The sequence below is a fragment of the Anguilla rostrata genome, chromosome 7, assembly GCF_018555375.3.
Source record: "Anguilla rostrata isolate EN2019 chromosome 7, ASM1855537v3, whole genome shotgun sequence".
NCBI lineage: Eukaryota > Metazoa > Chordata > Actinopteri > Anguilliformes > Anguillidae > Anguilla > Anguilla rostrata.
In genome coordinates this window covers 36,664,404-36,688,920 of record NC_057939.1, presented here as the reverse complement: position 1 = coordinate 36,688,920, position 24,517 = coordinate 36,664,404, and the positions used below count along the sequence as shown (strand labels likewise).

General features: G+C 39.5%; 1 protein-coding gene across 2 annotated transcripts in view; it reads left to right on the top strand.

Moving 5' to 3' along the window:
• LOC135259617 (attractin-like) overlaps positions 1-24,517 on the top strand; it is a 193,150-nt gene that overhangs the window by 154,723 nt on the left and 13,910 nt on the right. For both annotated transcript variants that reach the window (XM_064344174.1, XM_064344173.1), the window contains exon 27: positions 17,463-17,570. In XM_064344174.1, coding sequence (XP_064200244.1) covers positions 17,463-17,570 — 108 coding nt within the window. The remainder of the gene's footprint in view (positions 1-17,462; positions 17,571-24,517) is intronic.

Below are 24,517 nucleotides of genomic sequence, written 5' to 3'. Positions count from 1 at the left end.
TGTTATAAGAAATTGATCAGACAGAATGGGATCATGTTTATGAATTACATCATTAATATTAACACCAAAACTTAAGACAAGGTCTAAAGTACGACCACAATAATGTGTGGGACCGACAACGTTTTGAGTAAAACCAACTGATTCTAAAATATTGTTGAATGCAGATGTAAGCGGATCATATGCATTTTCAAAGTGCAGGTTAAAATCACCTATCATCACTGCTCATAGCGTATAGCTAAGTGGGAAAAAAGTCAGGAATAAAGACGGAGTATGGGCCAGGAAGTCTATAGACAGTCACCAGGGCAATAAGCTGAGAAAAAAGGTAGTTCCTACCTTTCTGCAAACTGAGAAAGGTTCATGACTAATACTTCAAAGGAGTCAAATTTATCCTCTGGTTTTTGATTTGCATGAATAAGGTAATTGTAAATAGTAGCAATGCCACCCCCTGGGAGAGGGGAAACCAGGGGAGAGGACTCATTTAGTCATGTTTCACTGAGACATAAATGTGTGAAGAACAGCAATCAGAAATTAGTTAATTCCCAAGTGCTGCCATAGAGTTAAGGTATCTTATATTTAGTGATCTAAATATTTGAATAGTATTATTGCTGCATGTTATATTATATATGTATTATAGCAGTATGTTTTGTATTGTGGGCAGCACGGTGGTGCACTGTGACCTCATAACAAGAAGGTCCTGGGTTTGAATCCAGCCTGGGCCATTCTCTGTGGAGTTCTGTGCATGTTCTCCCCGTGTCCAAGTGGGTTTCCTCCCACAGTCCAAAGACATGCAGGTAGGCTAAATAGAGACTCTAAATTTCCCATATGTATGAGCGTGCGAGTGAATTCCCGCCTGACCATGCCCTAGATAAGCAGGTATAGATAATGGATGGATGTATGGATGTTTTGTATTCATATTGATCAAGTTTTTGTGATCAATATTTTACAGCAGCAATTGTTTTCCATAAAATATGCTGTAAGAGTGAGCACCCATGGGACCCCCAAATGTGTAGGCCTGGTCACCCCCTCTGCCCCCTCCCCCCCCCCCCCCCCCACCCTTAGCTCCACTACTGGGTAGTACATTTGGGGGACGGGGGGGATGGGATGTGGATGTCAAATATTTTCATCCAATAAGTGATAAAGCTATTAAGACCTGAATTGAAATTAGTAGAAACCCTAAGGTTCAGTGGAGTATGGGGCGCCAGCTTTTCATCAATTTGGTACATCAATTTGTGAACCTTTTGAGTTTAAGCCACTAAGAATCAGTGTCTGTCATTGGAGCCCCATCTGCCTGAAAGTGGTTAAACTCAATCTGTAAGTAAAGGGCTCTTGAGCTGTAAGTAGCAAATCATATGAAGTGCAATTATGACCATTCATCCTATTTTCATACTCTGTTTCTCCAAATCTGAAAAAACAAAGCCTTGAATGGGGCTTTTTAACGTTGGTTAAGCTTTTGATTTAAAATAAATCTAGACAGAGAAGAGGTAGAGTGAAAAAAAGGAGAGGAGGAACTTTTCTTTTGATAGGCTGACATCAATCAACACCAAGGGGACCTCAACCATAGCTGACGGATGACGTGATTAACTTGGGAGAAATGCAAGACAGCATGATTTACAGGATTTGCAGAAAGAAATTAGAGCAGCACTTTGGCATAGCATGTAGTTAATTCTGGATTTACAGTCAATTATTTCATAACTAATGGATGGCCAAGTGTATTATAATCAAGGCTTTTAGTGTAATCTGCAGTATATACCTGTAATTTACAGTACTTTCTTATTGCTTCAGCAGTATACAAGTACTGGTAGAATGCATTTTATTAATAGTTATCTTGAGAAATTTGATGCAAACCTGTAAACATATACAGGTATATATGTTTATAATCAACAAAAAAACATTTGATTCATTTTTGGAAAGGTTCTGGGTCAGTTTTCAAACCCATAGGCCCCTGTACTGATGTAAGGATAACAATTCTACTTGAAAACAATGCAAAAGTGAGTAGTTTATTTGTAGTGAAATATATGATTATATTATGATCTACAGCAATACACAATTTCAACATTTTGGATAGATTTGGAGACAGTAAGGGACACCAGGGTACCCTGTTTACCCTGCTTTTTCATAGATCTTCAGTAGTTTCGCCTATCGCCCTCTATCGCCGCCTATTTTGCATACTTATGGTAAAGCAGTTTATGATCCAGGTCATGTATAGTTTTAGCTGATTTATATATGTGATATCTCAGTATTTCATTTCAAACTAAAGGAGAACAACTTCATTTTTGAATTTTCACCAAGATAATTGCATTTGTGGCACTTTATTTCTCCCTGAATTATGAATATAAATGAATTTTGTATTGTAACTGGTACAAGTATCTTGCTTCATTTAAGCCATTTTACAAGTCTCAGTGACACGCATATCTGGAGTTATAAAGTCTTAAATAGAACATCCCCTAAATGCTCAAGAATGTGCCATATTTTGGCAACCACATGAATGGGATAATGACGTGTAAAGTTAAGGTTAAGGGTGTGTATTACAGGCTATTGAAGGCTGCTACGAGCAAAGACAGCACAGCAAAATATGTCATTCTCCTCAGGCACCCAGCTTTAGCACAGTGTCCTGTATGCATCTTGAAAACCCCTTCAGTCATTTAGACAGGGATGATAATCGCAATCCAGTTGCTTAGCAATTTCTTCCATTAAAGATTTTATTAAAAGTGGGTTCTTGCTTCCTCAGGTTGGCCTGTTTGTCCTAAAATCTGGTGTGGCTCCCAGTGTTATGAATGTGGATTGGAACTGCATGCATGTTCATATAAATTTGGTGCTCCTATGCATTTAAGCCACCAGAAAAAAAAAGGCTAATGCTTTTAAAATGAGCACTAACCTTATAGCACCAATCAAATGGCTGTTATTTTCCTCTTACCCAAGGTGACCGACTTGTTATTCAATAATGAATGTGGTACGGAATAAAAATAGGTTGCTTCATTAAGGCATATGCCCACCCATGCATTTCTGCCAATGGTTTACAAAAGACATCCAAAAATAAGAAAACAATACCAGCACACTTCTGCTCTATTTTTCATGCAGAATAAAAATATCACTAAGCACATGTATGAAAGGCAGTGTGATTCAAGTGTATATCACCATGGAGAGTGCCTGCTTAGTTATACGAACGGTACCACAAATCAGTGCAGTCAGACATACTGTATGGTAATCATCTTATATTTGCAGAAATATTCATATTCAAGATTCCGAGGCAGCAGAAAATATTCTGCATAATGAATCTTTTTGTATTCTAAATCATGTGCTTTGGAGAGGTTGAACATATTGCCTAGATATGATAATTGTTGTGCATCATGTAATGCTGCATCCAGGCCTTTTATCTTTTATAAGTTCAGGTAGATTTGTAAGCGTTCCTAGACATTTTCGATGGTCTTTTAATTAGAGTTGCTCTGTGTTTCAGATGTGAACAGATAATTCAAGGATGTTTATTTATACAATCCTTGATATTACACATGGTTGCGATGTGGTTCAGAACAGAACACACCGTTGGAGTCAGAAAGTTCGGTAACCCCTGCTTTCAGTCAAACCACTTGGCCCTATGACATCCTCCACTTCCTATGACATGAACCTTGAATACGATGATGGCCTGTTGTCTATTGAGGTTTAAGCAGCCAGATATTTACTGTAACCTTTTTCTTTTTTTGACAGCTTTATATGAACTATTTTACTTTTCTTTTAGATCAGTGCCTATTTGTATGTTGTCAGCCTGTGCCATTGCTGTAAGATCTTCTCTTGTTTCCAGGGACTACAGTGCATTCATAACATATGTGTCCTCTGGTAAACATGCTGCCAGCCAGTGTTGCTCCTCATTCTACAGTCCATCACCTGAGTAGCCTAGCTGCTTTGCAGCCAAGCTGCTGTGGCCCGATTAACCAAAAGAGTTCTTAATGCCGGGGTGTACGTTGCTACCTATCCTTGGGCAGCACTGTGACCAGTTGTACATGTTAGCATGAAAGACAACACCACCTTCCAGTTAATTCACACCATAACCTAGTCTACAGCCTTTTGTGTCCACAGATACAATATATATATATATATATATATATATATATTTAAGCCTCAGTTAAATATATATATATATATATTTAACTGAGGCTTAAAGGTGCAGCTGGATTTGTGATGTTTGATAAATGACCGCACTATGTAATCTTCTACCTGCAAGATCCTCAAAGAGTGAGCTTCAAAGGCGATTTCATATCTACCTTTTGCTGTTGCAACAGTCACTGGGAAGTTTTGGAGGGAATTCTGACTGATGGTGTGCCCCACTTGACTTGGATCTGTCAGATGTGGTTCCTGTGATTTGGAGAGAGACTACCTCAGTACCACCTGGTGCTCCCAGGCCTGCTATTTCTTTTAGATTGGCAGAGCATTCCCTTTCTGGTGGCAGTTTAAATAAAATGGCACTACTGTGAGAGTAACAACATTTGAGTTTTCTATTTTTCTTCACGTTGTGCTAACTATCCTTGCTTGGCACCTGTGTTATGCATGGTGTATTTAATATTTGAAGTTACTAAAATTTGTGGTAACAAGGAGTTGGTATTTTGAAGAAGTTTGCTTGATAACGCCAAATTATGCCCACTCCCCCAATATGTCTGTCAAATGAAGAAAATTGAAATAATTATCTCATTTCTGCCTCTTACCTGCCAATGAGAATCACAGTCCACCGCACTTGTGAGATACAAAGAGGTGCCTCACCTTTCTTGACAATATACCTGCTATTGGGTTCAGGACCTCTGTTACTGATCTTTCTTCACAAACTTTCTTCAGACTTCAGAAGTGGTGGGACTTCAGACTCTTCAATCCAGTTAGGGAGCACGGCAAAGGCAGAAACACAAGCCTGAACCCCATTAGGCATTAGTTTAATATTATATGATGTTTGTCAGGTGCTTACAGGCACACCTACGTGTTCTCAACCATCTTGCTTTACAAAAGCACTGCTGGCAGCAGTTGTCACTGGTTCAATCAGTATTTTATCCACATGGAAGGATGAATCAACAACAAAGACTGGAGTCTTTCCTGGAGTAATCTGGAAAAAACATTTTTTGTGTTTATCCAAAAATACAATTGCTTAAAATGCTATTTATTCACCTGTTGGAAATTCCATAGATACAGCAATGGAAATCCTTAAAGTCACTGGCCTCTTGATCTGATGGTGGTGGGACTGAACACCATAAGCTGTTTTACCACTAAACTTGCTAAATGAATTAACTTAAACTATACCACTCTCACACTTGTTATCCAGATAGTTTCATGAAAGTCCAGCAGTCTCCAGAGTGGGTAAACAGTGAATCTATGGTCCCACCCCTGCCATGATTCATGTGTTTCAGACAAGAAGTGGTCCTCTAAGTGGTGCTTTACAAGAGGGCAATCTGTCTGGTACCACTCAATTTCTGTATGGCGTCACGCCAAGATGGAATATTACGCCATTTCAACATCATCTGTTACAGTCTGGATCTCAGCTGCTCAGCACACTGGTGCAATAAACCCTGTCACTCAAAAGGAAGAACGGCAAACTGAAGACTGATCACAGAGCTGCTGTCGGGGGCCAGTTTGGCCCAGACTGGCACGTGCCCAGACACAACGCAGATGTTCTCTCTCCCTTGGCTTGTCATGGAAATGGAGACCGTAGAACTGCACCAAATAAAACCTATAAGGTTTCTAGGCTGTCAGTGAAGTCATTCACACAAAAGTAACATGGCTGAAGCTGGGAGCACTTTTATTTCATTGAGACCTGTTCAGTCATTGGCTATTTTAAAAAGTAGCTTTTAATGTATTACTAAATCATTTGATTTTACTTTTTGTTGTAGTCCAAGGAGGGAGTTAATGTACAAATTTGAACGTAAGGGCCCAATTTCGATGACAATTGCAATGCAAATGCCTGGGTGCTAGTGGAATTGCTAATTTAGTCAAGAACAAATTGAATTTTCTGCCTCCAGCCAGTTTGGTAATGTTGTGGTCTACGATAAAGGTTTTCATGTCAGTATGGGTTGGGCTGCACAAAGGGGTGTGTCAGTAAATTTAATTGGTGCTGTGCTAATTTGATGTTGAATCTTTTTTTTTTATCCTATTATCCTTATCCTGTTCTATTTCTTATTTCTATTATATTTTGTTATTTCGCACTTGTTGTACGTCGCTCTGGATAAGAGCGTCTGCTAAATGCCTGTAATGTAATGTTGCCATTAGAAATGTGCATATATGAACATATGGAACAGACAAGTTTATTCGTGTTGATTTGTGAAATAAATATATGTAAGTAATATATAAGAGCATGTAGAATATATGAAGGGGTATAATAGGGAAAACTTTCCCATGGCACTACTGAGCTCTGGAGGGCCCTGGAGATTGGGTTTGTGTGTGTGTGTGTGTATTTGTGCTTGCGCTTGCGTGGGTGGGGGAGCCCTTTCTCTTTTTCACATCCCTGTTTGGAATTGTAACTTTCCAAAGTTCACTTTTAATGAATTTGAATAATATTGTAGGCTGCTCTCATTTTCTCTCTGCTTTTTGTATATACATTTCCTTTTCAATGACTTGCTTTCAGTTTCATTTGCCAAGTGTTTTATTTTATTCTTTTTTTTCTATATATTAGAAAGCAGGTCGGTGTCTAATCGTAAAAGGGCAGTCTTAAAGTGCCTACAGCCGACAGTGATGCATTCGATGAGCACAACAGGAAAACAAATACCCAGATGCTTATAAGCACATGCAACCGAGTAGAGGCAGTGTGTTTCAGTATTCTTTAAGCAGACTGACCCACCCTCCTCATTGTAAATTCCAGGAGCAGAAGACCTGTGATGGTCAAAACACATGTCTTCTACTCTGTGTTATGTGTTGATATGCATCTTGGTCATTTTCTTTTTTTCTGTTGTATTATATCCAGCTGTGATAAAAATGGTGTTGTATTTTGTGTGCCACTTCTGTAGTTTTCAGGCTATTCTGAAAACATGGTTTGCCTAATGAGGCTTTTTGTGCTGCCATAAATGCATATGTGATGACTCAGCATCTCCCAGACTTCCATCTCTGGGGCCAGGTAACTTGAGAATGCAAAGCAGTGCATGTACATGTACAGCAGAGGTGGCACAAAGAGAAGGAGAAAGAAAAGCTATAGAAATGCAGTGGGATTAGATAGATGGGAGAGGAAGAAATCAGAAGGGAAAGGGTCTATGTTGCCTTCGTACAAACTGAGCTCAGATCAGCATGTGATCACCTCTCATCATATTCCAACCTAGCTGTTCAGTCTGGTCTGAACAAACCCCAGGCATGCCATAGGGATCAAGCTGTAGGGATTTGCACAGCATCAGCTAATGTCAGTCAGAACCAGAACTGAAGCTGATCCAAGCCTCAGAGCTCTACGATGACCATCGACTCTTGTTGCAATATTTGGGCTTTAAGTACAAGCACCTTTAAAAAGCCTTTTCCTCCAACTCTCAGGTCAGCTTCAGGCCCTCCTTAGACAGCCATGGGGCTTTGTCACACTTAAAGGCACCTTGTTCCTGAAGCATGTCATTCTTTGGACATTTAGTGAGTACCCTTATTGATGACCACACTTTTACAGTGCAATAGGCTGCACCTCTGACGTTGTAATGGAGCTGTGTATGTGCAAGTTTGATTTGTGGTAATCTGTTTTTAGTGGTTTTCCTGGGTTCACCAATCCTGGGACAGTGTCCCTTCTACAGGAAAATCCTTGGGACAGATTGCTATTTTGGACAGTTATGTAATTTCTTTTGACCATAGGATTCATAACTCCTATTTGTGAAAGCCTTTTTGTGTTTTTGAGAGAAAACTAGGCCATCACTCCCGTCTTTTTCAATGGAGCAACCAATAAACATGGTTTGTTTCAGGGTTCTTTGTTAATTTTGCATAGTTACATTATACGTACTTAATGTTCTGCAAAATAATGTATGTCAGCTGGCACACACATATTTTGTGTGTGTGTGTGTGTGCGTGTGTGTGCATGTCTGTTTGTGTGTGTGTGTGTGTGCGCATTTTTCTGTTTTCCTCTGTACTTGTGTGCATTCAGTAGGTCTGTGTATTTGCAGTATACACAGAACTACTAATGCATTTCTGTCACTGTATATTTGTGTTTGGTGTGTGTGCATGTGTGCATGTGCATGTGTGTATGTACATGTGTGTGTGTGCATGCATGTGCATGTGCGCGTGTACGCATGCGTGTGTGTGTGTGCGTGTGTGTATGTTCATGTGTGCATGTGTGTGTGTGTGTAGTGGAGCGTGGGTGAGCAGTCTTGGCAGCTTCATTACCCTCCTGCCCTTTCCTTCAGCAAAGTTTCCCAAGTGATGCTGTATAATAGCAGGAAAAAGGCAGCTATGACTTGTAGACACAGTTGAATACCCCTTCAACATCAACACCCTTGCTTACCTATTGCTCCTCCTACAGTCACAGTCTTCCTAAACACCTTCATGCAAGTTTCACTACTACTACAGTCAATGATCTTGAAGTAATGCCCCACCTACAGCATGAAGTAGCATGCACCCTTGCCCAGCAACCCTCCTGACATTTAGATTGTTCATAAACACAGAGCTGTGGTTCAAAATCCCCAACATAGGTATTGTCGCCATTTCTGTAACAAGGTATTCCAGAGCATTACACTGAAGTCCGCCCAGCCCAGAAAGTAGTATGAAGAAAGACAGCAGATCATTAGGTGTTGTGGTGCATGCATGAACACATGGGACAATGGTAATGAATTGGACTGAATAGTGGCCAAATGTGGAATGTCACATTATCCAAATACGTGTAATAAGGTTGCTTATTGCACATCTTTGTAGAATGCTCAATTCTGATTGCTCACTTTGAGCATTCAGCGATCAGACATTTCTGTATATTGACCACTGCTATGGGTAATGAACCCTTTAACCTAGAACTATCACTCCTCAGGAAGAAGTGCCACAGCTGTCAATTTGATCGTTGTCACTTTAACTTAAACCGACAGATCTGCCATCATGTACTTGCGTTGCCTAGTAAATCTCATCATTATTACTGTATGACTTATGCTAAATATACAGTATATTCAGTCAGAAAACTAATCTAGTGTTGTGCATTGTTACAAGAGGTATGAAGCTGAATCAGATGCCGGGGAGGCAATGCATATCAATGACTCTGACAGTGTCAGAAGAGTGACAGTGAGCCAAAAATACAGACGCAGATCAAACAAAAAGGAGAGTCATCATTTGGCTATCGATACAGCGGTTCTTTGTACAGCTGTTCCAGTCAATGTTATGCCATCAACGTCAGTAGAGAGTATGTTATTAATTTTTATACAAATATGTATTAAGGAGAGTCTGTGACCTAGTGTTAACTTGCCTCATCTCAGTACCACGTTCGCCAATACTCCCGAACACACAAGCATGCCATGTGACCATTTTGACCTAAACCCCAAATTAATTTTAATATTAACTAGGTAAAGTAACAGCGGACCTAGCATAAAGCTAACGTTTGCATTTTAAAGCAGTTGAGTGGGACAAGAAATACGCTACACTGCATGACCAAAAAATTTTAAAAAGCAAGATTGAGTAATGTGCTAATGACAAAAATAACCAAAATTAGTGCTAATTGCATAACAAGAAGGAACCAATTTTTTCCTGATAGAATCATTGTTTTCATGGAATTGTAGAAATAACCACCAGTGTTTTTTGCTTGACAATGATCCGAATAGAACTATCAATGAGAGTTTTGCTTGACGAAGCTAAAACAATATGGTCAAAGGGTCACAGAAGAATATTAAAATTTCAGCTGATTAAGTTGATAAAATTCAATAATGGTAATAGTAACTAATATATAATCATTGTTGGTAACTGTTGTATAAGTTAATTAGCCGTGTAATACGCTGGATAATCCCCTCTAAGGCAGTCAGCTATCGGGGAATAATGACCTTCACAGAGGCAACCCCTGTTCTTTGCCTCCACGGTGGTCATTATTCCCCAATAGCTGACCACCTCATCAGGGATTATCCTTTACTTAATTATTAAAATAAAACCACAATGGAAATATTATATATGTGGTAATATTGATGAAGTGTTGCTGTTGTAGAACTTTATTATTAATTCTTTTTTTTGTAATTGCTTTAGGATTATTATAGCATGCTTTCTAGTTTTATATAGACATTATCTGAATGAATCTATGATTTGTATTGTGGTTTGAAGTTGACATTATTTTGAAATTATTTTACATTTAGCACGTTAATGATGTTGCACATGCACTCACTGATGTGGGGATGCTTCTATATAGGTCTGTATATATGCAAATACTGTTATATACTGTCCATCATGGGGTGGAAATGCAGAATGAACTGGTTACAAACAAAACATTGGATGTGTCAAAATCAACTACTTGAAGCAAAAATGTATTGGTGAGCTGGTAAGCTCACTGCTAACTACACTGCAAAAGCAACCAAAAGCAGAATGTTGTTGACTGCCCAAGTCAATCACCGAACTAAATAAAACTCTGATGTGCTCAGTAACCACAAAGGGCATAGGAGGACCTCTACAGTTGATGACCGAAGAATTCTCACCATGATCAAAAACCTCTGAACACCTGTTTGACTGATAAGAAACGTTCTTCAAGAGGCAGACATGGATGTGTTGATGACTGCTGTCTGCAGAAGACTGAACAACGTAAACCACTTATTAGCTAAGTACCAACAAAAGGTCTTGTGTGGACAGATGAGTCCAAGAGTCACTAGTATCTGTGATGGCAGTGTGGAGGCCAAAAGGAGCTGCCCAAGATCCAAAGAACCCCCCTCACCTGTGAAACATGGTAGGAGGTGTTTTGGTTTGGGCATCTGTGACAGCTGCCACAGGTACTGACTCATTTGTCTTCATTGATGATGTAACTGCTGATAGCAGCAGAATGAATTCTGAAGTGTGTAGAAACATCTTATCTGTTCAACCAAATATCTCCAACCTTTTTGGGTGGCGCTTCACCGTGCGGCAAGACAATGATCCCAGACATAATGATGAAGCAACAAAAGAGTTTTTCAAACCCAAAGAATTGAAAAATCAGTCACCTGATCTGAACCCAATTGATCATGCCTTTCATATGGGGGTTTATTTATTTAAAAAATTGATGCAATTTCTTCAAAATGTATATAAATGCCATTTGATAAAAGCTGGAAATCTGCATGTTAACCACATGTAAATCATTTGATTTAAAATCTAAAAGTGGTGTAGAGAGCCAAATCAAAAAAGAAATATCTTTCTCCTAAACATTATGGAGGGGACTGTATATAAAATGGTTAGAAAAATATAATGGAAAGACTTAACAATATATGAATATCAAGTAATTACTAATGAGTAGGGCCACTATTCGTCTTAAATCAGTTTCTGTCCTCCTTGGAAGGCTATCATTCAAATTCTGAATTGTGTGTAGTGGGATATTGAACCATTCTTCATGAAAACAGACTCTTTTCGGAATAGTTATTGTGGCAAGATGAGTGCCACCCCTCCTACCTTCCAACACACACTCACGGGAGACAGACAGTTTATTTCAGCACTCTGTGCTCGTTTATTTCAGCCGACCGGCTTTTATGACAATTTAAACAGACACGGGTTTCTCTGTTAGTTTCTCTTGTTATAAACATACTTCTTTTCTTTCCGTCGTCAGCCTCCTCAAGACTCCCGGTCTCAGCCTTTTAAAAACCCCAGGCTCACTGTTGAAAACAATTATAGGCAATCAGCGCAATCAAACAATTAACAATTATCGGCGCTAATTACCTCCACCGTACAGTTGTGATGATGGATCCGAGAGCCGCTCCTGTCACTCTCTCTACAGCCAACGCCCAACCACGCCCACCCTACCAGAGTTATTTAATGATGAAGGAGTTGGAAATATACTTTGTGCTGCAGAACTTCCTATAACAGTTTAATGATGTTTAGATATGGTGATTATGGAGGCCGTGAAAGGCGTTTGACTTCATACTGGTGTTGAAAGCACATTAATTTGTTTAACAGTGTGTATTGGATCTTCTTGGAATGAGTCATGAGGGAAGAGCGTTTGCTCCATAGCATGCAACTGGTCTTGTAACATGGCTTCATATTACCTGTCAGTTGTACGACATTGCAAAGCAATATTCAGACTCAATGACTCCCATGAGATGGCTGCCCATATCATTACTTATCCAGCACTATGATTAACAGTAAATGCCCTCAAATTTAAGCTGAGGCATTTCCATTGTAGTATGTACACACTTTGAGAAAATATTTGCAATCTGTTTTAGAATAATAAATCAAATACTACAAAATGTTGGGGAAAATAACACTGACAGCTAAGATCAACAACTAACAATTCTGTCAGTTCAGTTTATTAAAAGCTGCAATATCATGGAAGTGTGATGACAAGACTGGTATAATAATAGACACTGCCCATTCCTTCAGGGTTTATTTATTAGAAGTCAAGACAACTGGCTTGTAAGTTTCATTGAATAAGTACATCATCCCCAAAATGAAGAAGCCCAGGGTAACTAACCACATCTGCTGACAATCTGGGAACTACTTCCACAACAAACATGAGTGGCTGCATGTTAAATAAAGCTGTCAGCACAATTAATATAATGTAAAGAGCCCTAATGGAGTTAGGTTGGAGTGAAGTTGCTGATGTAAGCCATACGTCACCCTTAGGCTTTCACTGGAGTGTAATGGGTGCACCTGGCTGTTTTTGCTCTCTGTGCACACACCGGTAAACCCACTGACAGAACGCCAGGCTTGGAGCACCCCCCCTTCGACTCTGCAGCTAAATTTTGGAGATAATGTGGGCCTCTTTACTCCGCGCTAGTTCGTTCAAGTGGCAACAGCTGACGTTGATCTGGGGAAATCAATCTCTCCTTCTCACACCTGTGACTTTATGACTTTATCTCAGGTGGGGACCAGCTCAAACCTGTCCCATCGTGTGTGTGTGTTTGTCAGTGAGAGAGAGAAGCTGGTGGGGATGTGAGACAGAGTGTAGCACAGTGGGTAAGAAACTGGACTTGTAACCGAAAGGTCGCAGGTTCGATTCCCGGGTAGGACACTGCCGTTGTACCCTTGAGCAAGGTACTTAACCGAAATTGCTTCAGTTATATATCCAGCTGTATAAATGGATACTATGTAAAATGCTATGTAAAAAAAGTTGTGTAAGTCGCTCTGGATAAGAGTGTCTGCTAAATGCCTGTAATGTAATGTAATGGTAGGATAAGTGTGGTGTGTGGGCTTCGGTGTATGTGGGTGTCTGTTGGGAGTTTTTATACTGGTCTTGTGTTGTGGAATATGTTTAGGTAGGCTTGTAGGTTTGTGTTTTTCCATCAGTGTTTATAAGTGTGTTTCTCTGTAAGGATGTGTGTGTGTGTGTTCGTATGTGAGTGCATGTGTGTGTTCATGAGTAACGGTGATCTAGATGACTTTAATCTGTTTGACTAAGATGAATGAGCCTAATTACAACGGTGTATCAGGGCCCTTGAAGGATCACTAATGTCTTTATTATTGGAGTTAGGGTCTCCCTCTCCCTTCTACCCCAGAACCCTTTCTTAATGCCTATTGGGATGGCCGGTATGCCATCCAGCTAAGTTACACCTTAGTGGGGCATGCCCCATACTTAAGCAGCACTGAGAGTTTGGCACTTTTCAGGGTTCAACCCTGAAAACAACCTGAAACGGCATTTTCATCGTTTGCTACCTTGCCCCTTTTCACCTTTGTCACCATTCTCCCCTGACAGTGCCGATTTGTCAAGATACCAAAATGCTCTGCTTTGTCTTTTGTTTTTTTTTGTCCTTTCCCCACAGGAAACAGATGCTTGTTCTGCACTAAATCAGTCCTTTAAGTGATGGAAATTATATATTCTGTGTTGACTTTAGTAGTGGACAGTTCTGCATGGCATATGAAACTTCTCAGTAAGAAGGTGGAACTACATAAACGACACCTCCTATGACATATGACGTTAATTCCTATACATAGACCTTTATCCAATTATGGTACAATATATAGAACATGAAAGAATGTTTTTTAAAAATTATATATATATATTATATATATCAACAAAAACACGTTTTCAACGTAAAAACTGCTAAGTTACACACATGGACAGCACTGTCTATAAGTCATTATTAATGATTCATTAATTAAAACTAGCAAAATCTAGGCCTGCCATTGAATGTATTTATATCAAAATGACGCCAAGTTCCAACAAATATTATTGCCTATCTTAGCTCACACAAATTTAACAAGCTATCTATTACATTACATTGCAGGCATTCAGCAAAACCAAGATGGCGACCACAAAGTTTTCAATGTCCTTTTGTCTGTGTATCGTGTGTCCTGTAACTGGCTAATTTCAAGATGAGATGTTGTCACTACCTAACTACTAACTATAGCTAGATGTCCAATGGGGAGAATTATTGATAGTGGTATGTATAAAAAGTGCTAGTTTCTACATGGTGAATTGTATAAAATACCCTTAAATAAAAGCTGAGAATGTGCACTTTAACCCCACGTTTACAAATCTAAAATTGTGGAGCCAAATACACACACACATACTGTGTGTATATATATATATATATATATATATATATATATATATGATGATGATTGACAGCAATGTCCTCACACTGTTATGTGCTGCAGTCAGTATTATTATTAGAACCACATGTGGCAGGAGCATATTTTTGTGATTTTGTTCATTTTATTTTGTTTTCTTTTTTGTATTGGAAGTCACCTACACACATATAAGGCCTACATGAAAAAGGCAACTGAAAATTAAATGAAAATTTTATATTTAATAACTGCTATAGAATTTAATCATGGTGGACATTTAAATAGTATCCCCTGTCATTGCATGATGATGCATTTGGTCCATATGTAGGGCCTTGTGTGTCTGCATATGTCCATATATAGAGACAGATCTTTCCACATGGATGGTTTCTGCACAATGTTTTGGAAAGATGTTATCACCTCTGTCACAGAACTTTCCCAGGACTAGGAGTTCTGTTTTCCAGTACAAACAATAATTTATTATTGATGAGTTTGGAAGAGCAGTTCTTGCCAAATTCTGGAATCAAGTCCAAGGGAAATTTTCTGAAGTCAAGTATGCAGACTTGTTCTGGGTCAAAACCCTAACAGTTTCAAGGAATTGTGTGCTGGTTGAAAGAAACATGGCTCCTTTTGACGTGTATCGGGGTTATAATGTTGACAGTTTCTCTGTAACTTCTCTGAATGTTTTCACATACTGGTTATTGTTTTGACTGTGCAGAATGTGTACTGAGCTAATGTTTGCTTTTCATTTCTTAGTTGTTCAATCTTACTGTACTTTAAATGTATTCCCATTTTTGTACTCTCAAACCAATGGATGACTTCAATGTGGCTTTTGTCTTTTTCTGTGATTAACATCAGCTGTGCTGCTAAACCCTTGTCGATTACTTATAAAACATTTTTAAAAGTTGTTCTAGTGGAATGTATGCACTCAAATATGCATCTGTCCACTATGTAAAGCTCCGTTGCCCTGTTACTCAAATCATGGCCCTCAAGGTCCAAGAACTGCTGGTTTTCCACCCTCCCTTTACCTGGGAGTCTGGTGTGAATACAGTCTGGCCCATCAGTAGCACTAATTGTTCAGTTAATAACCGGGAGAAAAGAAAACCAGGGCCGGATGTATTTGAGTTTTGCTAACAGATTACTTTCCTTGTTGTTGGTCTCAGTACAACAAGACCATAGATAATGGTTTTTTATTCAGAATTTAAATCTATTTTTGTTTTGTTTTGTATTTATGTATAAATTGCAAACTGGAAAATTATATTAACTCTGCCTTACTCATAAGTATTCCATGCAGCATTCAGTCATTCATTGATTTGTTTTCTTTTGTTTGACATTCCATTCAAGTTCATTGTACCAAATATTGTAGTTTTTAGTCTTTACAGGCACAAAATGGCACATGTAGTGATCAAAAATGAACCAAATATAAGGATCTGTATATACTGTGGAATAGTCTATCATGGGGCTGCACAGCTCTGATCCTGAAGATCTAAAAGATTTTCATTTCAACCATAATTTGGAACCCCTGATTATACTAATTAGAAGCTCAATAATAGTTCTAACTCTTGACTGAGGTGCGCTTTGTTGGGGTTGCAGTGAAAGTAGATCCATGACAGTAGATCTCCAGGAACAGGGTTGGGCAGCCCTGGTCTATCAGCTTCTGAAAATTCTGAAGGAATATGAGAAAGTCAGGCAGCTCACACTTTGTTGGTGTAAGTGGAACATGACAGCACTGGGATTCCAGAACACCTCATCAACAGCTACACTGTACTGAAACTTTTGAAAAGAATAAACTCATCTTTTCATAGATCTTTTCAATACCCTGGCTAGTCTCCTCTTGCGTTTTTTAGTTGTTGTATCGATTATAATGAGAAGTACAGAAACAAAAAACCTCAGAACACCTTCTGTGTGTTCCTGTATATGTGTGTGTGGGGGGGGGGGGGTTGGGTCTGTGTTTCTGTGTGAAAAGGGATATTTTGGCTGCGTGGAAGTGAATATTTGTATAGGTTAGCATCAGGGTGCATGTATGTATGCACATGCATGTACAGTATGTGCGTGTGTGTCTGGGTGTGTTTTTTTTTAACGTATGAGTGTGTGTGTATGCATGCTTGAGTGTATGTCTGTGTCAGGAATATACAGCTGGGATATTCACAGGGCAGTGCAGAGGCCAAACATATTGTTAGGAAGGAGAGCTCCATTTCACCCCCGCCCCCCGTTATAGTTTTGTGGCTCCTACTTGGCTGTGTTCTGTTACCCTCCATCTCCTCTCTGAGCTTGGATTTGAGATGCGACATTGCAATATATATGGGGCACCGGAACCGTGACAGCCCAACAGAGCGAGTGTGTGTCGGGGATGTGCGGGACAAGCTGGTAAACTGTCGGTCACTGGGGAACGCTTGGCATAGGATTGCTAGGCTGATGCTGTCTGAGACGTTGGGATTACAGCTGTCCGCTGCAGTGGCTGGTGAATGAATAAAAAATGTGATGTAGAGATCACTGCTTGGCTGTCTGTGACAGCGGGTTGGCTTAAGCCAAGGGGCAGGGCTTTGTGGGGAGGGGCTAAAGGAAGCAGACATCACCAGAGTCACATATGAGATGAAACTGAGAGTGGGGTGGGGGGGGGGGGGGGGGGGGAATTGTGTGTGGAGAAAAAAAGTTTGGAATTGGAGAGCTGCCATACTACAGGGGGTCTGAGCCTGTTTTGTCCTTCCATGCTCCAGATACACACACATAAGCACATGTAATAAGCTTGGTGTTAATCTGTTGAGGACGTGAATTCTTTGAGTAGTTGCCTGCTGTTCGATTGTAGCAGGGCCAGCCTCTTTCACTGCTAGCCATCCTCATTACCTTGCTTCCTGTTGTTCTACTGTCTACCGTCTCTTTCTCTCCCCTCCTCTTCCTCCCAGCAACTCTTGCGTGAAATGCAGCAGATGGCAAGTCGCCCATTCGCCACTGTCAATGTTGCCTTGGAGACAGACGAGGAGCCACCTGACCTGATTGGAGGAAGTGTCAAGGTGAGCTGCTTACACCCTTGGAAGGTGGTTTTTGAGCTTGAGGGACGGACACATTTGTGCCGTCTAAAAATTTAGGTGACATGCTCACTAAACCCATTTTAAGGCCAGGTAGACTAAATAATAAGATGCACTTCCACAATTTCCAGCTAAAATATTGATTCTGCTTTCATATTATTTTTATTTATTTATTTTTTGGTGTAATCTAGTAGCCAGTATCCGATTGGATGCTAGAGGAAATGCATAGTGCATTTAGTTTACACCCATATTTTTACCTTACTAAAGGTGGAATACAATTTATTTTTTAATGCAACATCTTTTAATGATGTATTTTCTGACTCTGAATTTATAAACATTTGTCTTCGGATATGCCCAAAGGTTTCTTTTCTTTTCTTTTTTTTCATTGAAAATGCTTTCACTTCAACGAGAACAAATGACTGCAGTGTTTCTCATTTTTATTGTACAATGTGTCTGGTAGTACCACAGTCTAGAAACTGGTCTGCAGCCACAAAACCCTTTCAAATCTGAGAGAGACTGACTGTGTGTGATGCCAAAAAAGGAAGAGACAATGTTGTAAAGTGCAGAGCCTTGTGGGTAGAGGGGGCGGGGTGCTTGAACCCGTAACGTCAAACAGAGGGAGAGAAGTGTGACTTTTGTTGTTTTTTTGTACTTAAACCCTCTGGCTGTTTTCTCTTCAGATTTAAAAGTAACCATAAATGTATTCTACTGAATTTTTTGAAAGTGTTGGTACCTGGAAAACTCTCACACAGAAGAGATTACTGTCACTATGTATTGTAGTATTACTGTTATTATTCATATACTCATATATTACTGTATGAATTTTATTATATTATTTACATTGCTCAACCTTACTTGAACAAAAGCTGATGTACTCAGTAGGGTTCAGTAGCCTATTATAGGCTGGTCATCTCCGCCCTCAACACAGAGCCTCCACATACCAACAGCCACAATGAGGCAGTGCATCTGAGCACCAGCAGGCGGAGGATTAAGAATGGTAAAGCTGTCTATAATTCTGCCACGTTTGGTCCATCAGGGACTGGTGGTGCAAGTGAAGGATGGCCATGTGTAGCCTTAGCGAGAGCGCCCTGGAATATGGCATCCTGTACACAGTGGAAAGTGAAATAGCATCAAACACTCTACAGTGCCATAGCATCCATTTATTTTGAAGTAAGATTTTGAGGCTTCAAATCAAAAAGAATGTTTTGAAAATGCTTTGGAAAAGGAAATGTGTTTAATTGATTTTTCTCCTATGAACAAATGTTAAATAATAATTAACTAGTAATTTAATACGTAATTAGGCAGTGGTGGTCCTAGGCTATTTGGTGTCCTTGGCAAAATTTGAAATGCCACCCCACCCCTGGCTACCACACACACTCAGACACACACATGAAGTTAACCCAGCCTTTCGATTGTGCAAGGTGGCTTCTTTCTCTAGAACTTTCAAGCAATAGCTGTTTGAAAATATAATTACAAATTGAGGGAAAAATATTTATAAAAATGATAAAATAAAAACTGTAAATAGAAGTAAACAGAAATGATCAATATGAACAAACATATCAATGTAAAAAACACATTCAGAAAGTACAAGCCCACTTTGGTATAACATCATAAAATTTCATTAGGCCACCCCTTATAATTGCATCTAAAATACGTATTATCTCCAATTCACTCCAATTCATTTTTGAGAGGTATACATTAGTGCTATTAATGTTGGCAAGGCCTCAAAAATGAATGGGAGGGAATGGGATCTAATACCCATGTAGATGCAATTATTAGGGGTGGGCTAAATAAATGTATTTATGTTATACCAAAGTGAAAATATCACTTTAAAATTTACAATTAACTAGAGCTCTACGAAGTGGGACATTTGGTGGTGTGTTGGTAAGACATTGCAGTGCTTGGGATCAGGGATGAAAAAAACCCAAAATTTTAATTCATAGAATTTGCCCATTTTGAATGAATGACTTCTACTGAACTAACATTATCTCTGTAGAATGACTTTCATATCCCTGGTAGTGCATTTGTATGCACTTTCCACCCACTACAGGTGCTTTGTGAATTATACATATTGTAGTGAGGTTTGGTCAGGTTTATTCAGAACAATAGAGTTCACAACCAATCAGAATTCTATACGTCTGTCGACGTAGACACTTTGTTTGGAATTGTTTGGAAATAAAGGATATATATAAATATTTGACTATGATAATGATATGTGAATAGGCTAATTAAAAACAATAATTAGCATAATATGAGGAAAATTCTAATTCTAAAATGATTCTAAGCAAAGGAAATGATAATCCTGCTTCGGCTAAACATAGAGGTTAACAGTACCACTGTGGAGCCTTGTACATATTCATTCACTTCCTCCCCTTCCTCCATTCTTGATCTTTCACACTCCGTCTTTCTTCTTCCCTTTGGCTCTCCATTTATCTTTTCTCCCTCTCACTCCCTCCATCTTCTCTCCATCTCTCATCATTTTTACTTCCCCCTTTCTTTTTCTCTGGGCTTCTCACTTCATTCATAAACCATAATCTCTCTCCTCATCCTGTTCTCTTCCCTTCATCTCTCTCATCCTCGTTCTCCTGGCGTCATACAGAAATGCACGCAAACTCACATGGTATGCTTTTTTGTTCCAGCTGAACTCTTTATCTTATCTCTGTTCTTTCTGTATTGTGTGTTGAAATGAAGTAAATGAATTGGCCTTCTGATGCTGAATCGCTGATTACTAGCACCCCTCCACCTACCCCTCACCCCCCTCGCTTCTTCAGAATGTTTCCATCTAATTCCAGCCTTCACCTCATGATTCCAGAACTATCCAGGACCAGAGATCCAATTTAGATTTCCCATTCTACTCTACCACGACTACCACCCCCGCACCGACCCCACGCAACACCATTGCTGCTTGGTATAGTGTGAGCAGCAAGATTATATCAGGATATGCTCTGAGTCTTTTCGCCTGCCCAACAACACATACGTACGCTATCATACCCACACATGCACGCATGCATTTTCATTATGTTTTATCTGGAGAATCTGTCACTCCATCGCTTGTTGCACTGTTTTTCTACCACTCTTCTGGTAGATCATGGCTGACATCAAACACAGAGTAGCCAAAATGTTCAAAATGTACCTGAAGTGGAACGGGTTATAACACAAGGGATCTCTGCATGTCCTATGTTTATAGTGCTGCTGTTTCCCCGTATTCACAGTACAGTACAACATTTCCTGTATTTTTCCTGTATTTTTAGTACAACATAAAATCTAAATGCATTTTAATATGCATCATAACATAAATGGTATCACCCAATATATTCCTCGACACTTGCCCTAAACATGTAATTTTATGCCTATAGTTTAGAGGTGTACAATATAATATTTTGAACATTCTATGCATAGAATATATTAAATTGACTTTGACAGATTTTTTTATTTTTTTTATTTTTTATAACAGTATATGCTGCACTCTGGAAGGAAATAGTTGTGTTTCTTGTCATTTCTGGGTGGCTCATTAGGTTAAGGTACCACACTGTGGTGCGTGGATGAATCCCAGACTCTTGATTTCCCACTGTGATGGGATTTGGACTGTGCCATTGCTGACTGTGACTGGTACCTTCGTAGGGCAAAGCACAATTGGCAATTGCATCACGCAGGGCACAGGAAGGTTCAGTCAGTCAGGTGTATGTGTTCCATCACTCTTTCGTGACCGCCCTAGTTGATTGGGTGCCCGAGTACTGCATGCCAAAGCTGCAGGAAAGGTCTTCCTTCTACTCAACTCTGCAAGCCTGGCTGTGGGCTGTGGTGTGATAAGAAGCTAACACCACGTTGTTTGTTGCAAAACTGTGCATGTCTATGCTGTCCCGAACCAGCAGCAGGGATCAAGCAGCAACGTGGCTGCAAATGGCTAAATGGGCATTCCAAACTAGGGTTGGAAATGTTCAGCCCCTCGTTAGCCACCAATAATTCTTTTTTTAAATGTGTTTCTTGCCTTTTGGGGGGCAATCTATTAACTATCCTGTTAGTAGTTATGACATTAACAGGAAAAAGATGGATTGTTAGAACCACCCTTTCGGCTAGTCGACTAGAGGGAAGTTGGTGATTTTGGGGAGAGGTGGTAAAAAAGTGAGATTGAGGGCTGTTTATTGTGCCAACGGCCAACAACACCTTTCAGCTCCAGACATCGTATGCGCTTTGAACCTCACAAGAGAGAAAAAAGGGAATAACACCTCAGACTCACACTTTTTATCAGTCTTCTGACATTTGTTAAAGCTTGACTGAGGTGCTCTTGTCAAGATTGTGCAGTGTAATTAATGAGAGTTAATTGCAGGAAATATCCAACGTCTGGCAAGTCTTGATAATTGTAACACATGTGGTGGCAGCAGATGCAAAGCCGTCTCCTCCAAAAACGTCAGTAGTCTATATCTGAAAGAAACACAGTGCTTCAAGCAAAACAATCGGCCCCTTAGCATGCAGCAGGCTTTTTGTAACAGTGTGAAAAATTCAGATTCATGGAATTTTTGTTTAGCCTCCATTTGTCGAACGGATGAAGTAGGCGTTTCTGCACAGAGATAAATAGCTCTCAGGAGTTTGCAAACTGCAGGGCCTCTGTATTTCACAGGAGAGAGTGGGTCAGACTCAACACCAAAACTCTGGAATTCCTGCTTTTCTTCCAGCAGGATAACAGGCGTCATCTTTGTCCTGCTCTCCTGAGCTCCAAGCTCCAACAACACTGCCCCCCCCCCCCACCTCCCCACCTGGCTTAGAAATGGCATCATCGAGAGTAACAGGGGCTAACAAATAGAGAACTGGTGTTAAAGCCCATGTGCAGTTAATCTCTGCTCCGGATTCCACAGGCAATAGAGGCTTCCACCGCATTGTCTGCAGAGTACCCTGCCTGGAGCAGAGAGACGAGGTACACTCCCTGAGTAGAGGCCCTCTAATTGACTCTGTGCGACCTCGACTGACTGCAGCGGACATGGGCAATGTCAGAGATGCCGCCTTCAGCCCAGTCCACTGCCCTGTCGACACCCTAATTAAAGGACCATCATTATAAATAATCCACTTACTCTCACACCTGATTCAGCCTTAATGTGTTACCCCCCCCCTCCCCAAAAAAATAAACAAAAATGAGACCTCTTTTTTTAATAAAATAAAAATGTTGCCTGTATTTCATGCTCACAAGATTCTGCTCATGATAATGCCATTTAAAATAAATTCAGGTTTCCAAGCAGTGGTCACAGTACTTGTGTAACTTTGGCCAACACAAAAGTTTAACATTATCAATCAACATGCACCAATATAACAAATCCTTGTTATTAATTTTAGTCAATGCATTTTTCATATTTCATGGACAAATTGAAATAGAATCTGAGATGTGTTTCTCTCTCTCCAATGACTTGCATTCATTGGATTGAGGCCCAGCGCATAACATTTTGTATTCTGCAACCTGCTGATATTTTGAAGTGAAAATAATATTCTCAGGGTAAGAAGGCGAGTGTTTACATTTCATTTTGGGACAAACTATTACTTTGAATGTTATGCCTCATGCTCCCAGACAGGGTTTTAGAGTAAACTCAACAACACTGCAATTTAGTTTTCCATGATATATCACAACAAACTAAATTAAGTATAGGCCTGCTTGCTTAAAGCAGGGCGTAAATAATTGCATTTAAGTAGAGATGTTCTTTCTCTTGTTGGAAGAACATTGTGCTGTCATCATTGATATTTTGTCCTTCGGAATTAAATTCATATTAAATGCTGAAGTTATAAATCAGTCCTGTCAAATAGTTTTGTCCGTATTGTTTCCCACAGTTGTGTCTGTTGGTGTTGTGATGAATTTAGGAACAATCAGAACTGAAAGGATTTAAAAATGGACAGAGAAATCTTAATGGCCTCCCTTATCTGCTGTCTGCATTTCATAATACATTAAGATGTAGCCTTTGGTTTTTAAACAGTTCCAAAATGCCAGAGGTGGAACACAACCACAGTGTTGCTCGGAAATGCAGCTAACATGAATAACAAGGGCCAGAGGTGGAAACTGATTGTCATGCTGCACTGGAATGTAAAGTTAACTCAGAGCAAATTGGGTCATGGCATCGGTGGAATATCAGCATTGTGCTGCTCAGTTAGACTGTGTAAACTGTCTTGCAGTGTTGTGTTGTGTTGTGTTGTGTTATACTTCAGGCAGGACCCTGGTAGCAGAGCAGCCAAGTCAGACTCTTAATAAATACTGATGTATAAACAGTTTAACATGCCTGTTGTTATTTACATATATGATTTATGTGTTCAAGGGTATTGTAAATATTGAGGAATTTTGGATTGGGGCATCTGCTAGCATATAAAATGGTTGTGGCAATATTTTGGAACAAATTGCTCAATAATTGAAATAATTTTATTATTATTATTATAATTTATTTTTAGTGAAGTAATAATAGTTGGTTGTCATGACTAAAGCACCCAGTGTTTGTAACACTGAAACCACATTGAATGTGCTTTCTTCATCATGGTTGTGTCCAAATATGTAAGATATTTCATTTTTTGGTACAGTTTCGATGCAGAATGCAGACTTCAAATTTAGTTATTTTTAGAGCAAGGCCACAAAGGCCAGAATTTGGGGCACCAAGGCCAAATCACAAGGCAGTAAGACCAAAGTTTAATTAGACTCGAGGGCATCAAGGCCAGAAAGCACATTGACGATCAAAAGTCAAAATAGAAAAGAGCATACAGCTGTAAAACTCATTATTTGGACCATAAAACAAAAATACGGCTGGTACTGGTAAATTATCAGATTGTATGTGGATGTTTATATATTCATATATTCAGTTCAATTCAATTTTATTTCTATAGCGCTTTTACAGAGAACTGTCACAAAGACTTTTTGCTACTCTGTAAAATGTCTGTGACAGTTCTCTGTAAAAGCGCTATAGAAAGCA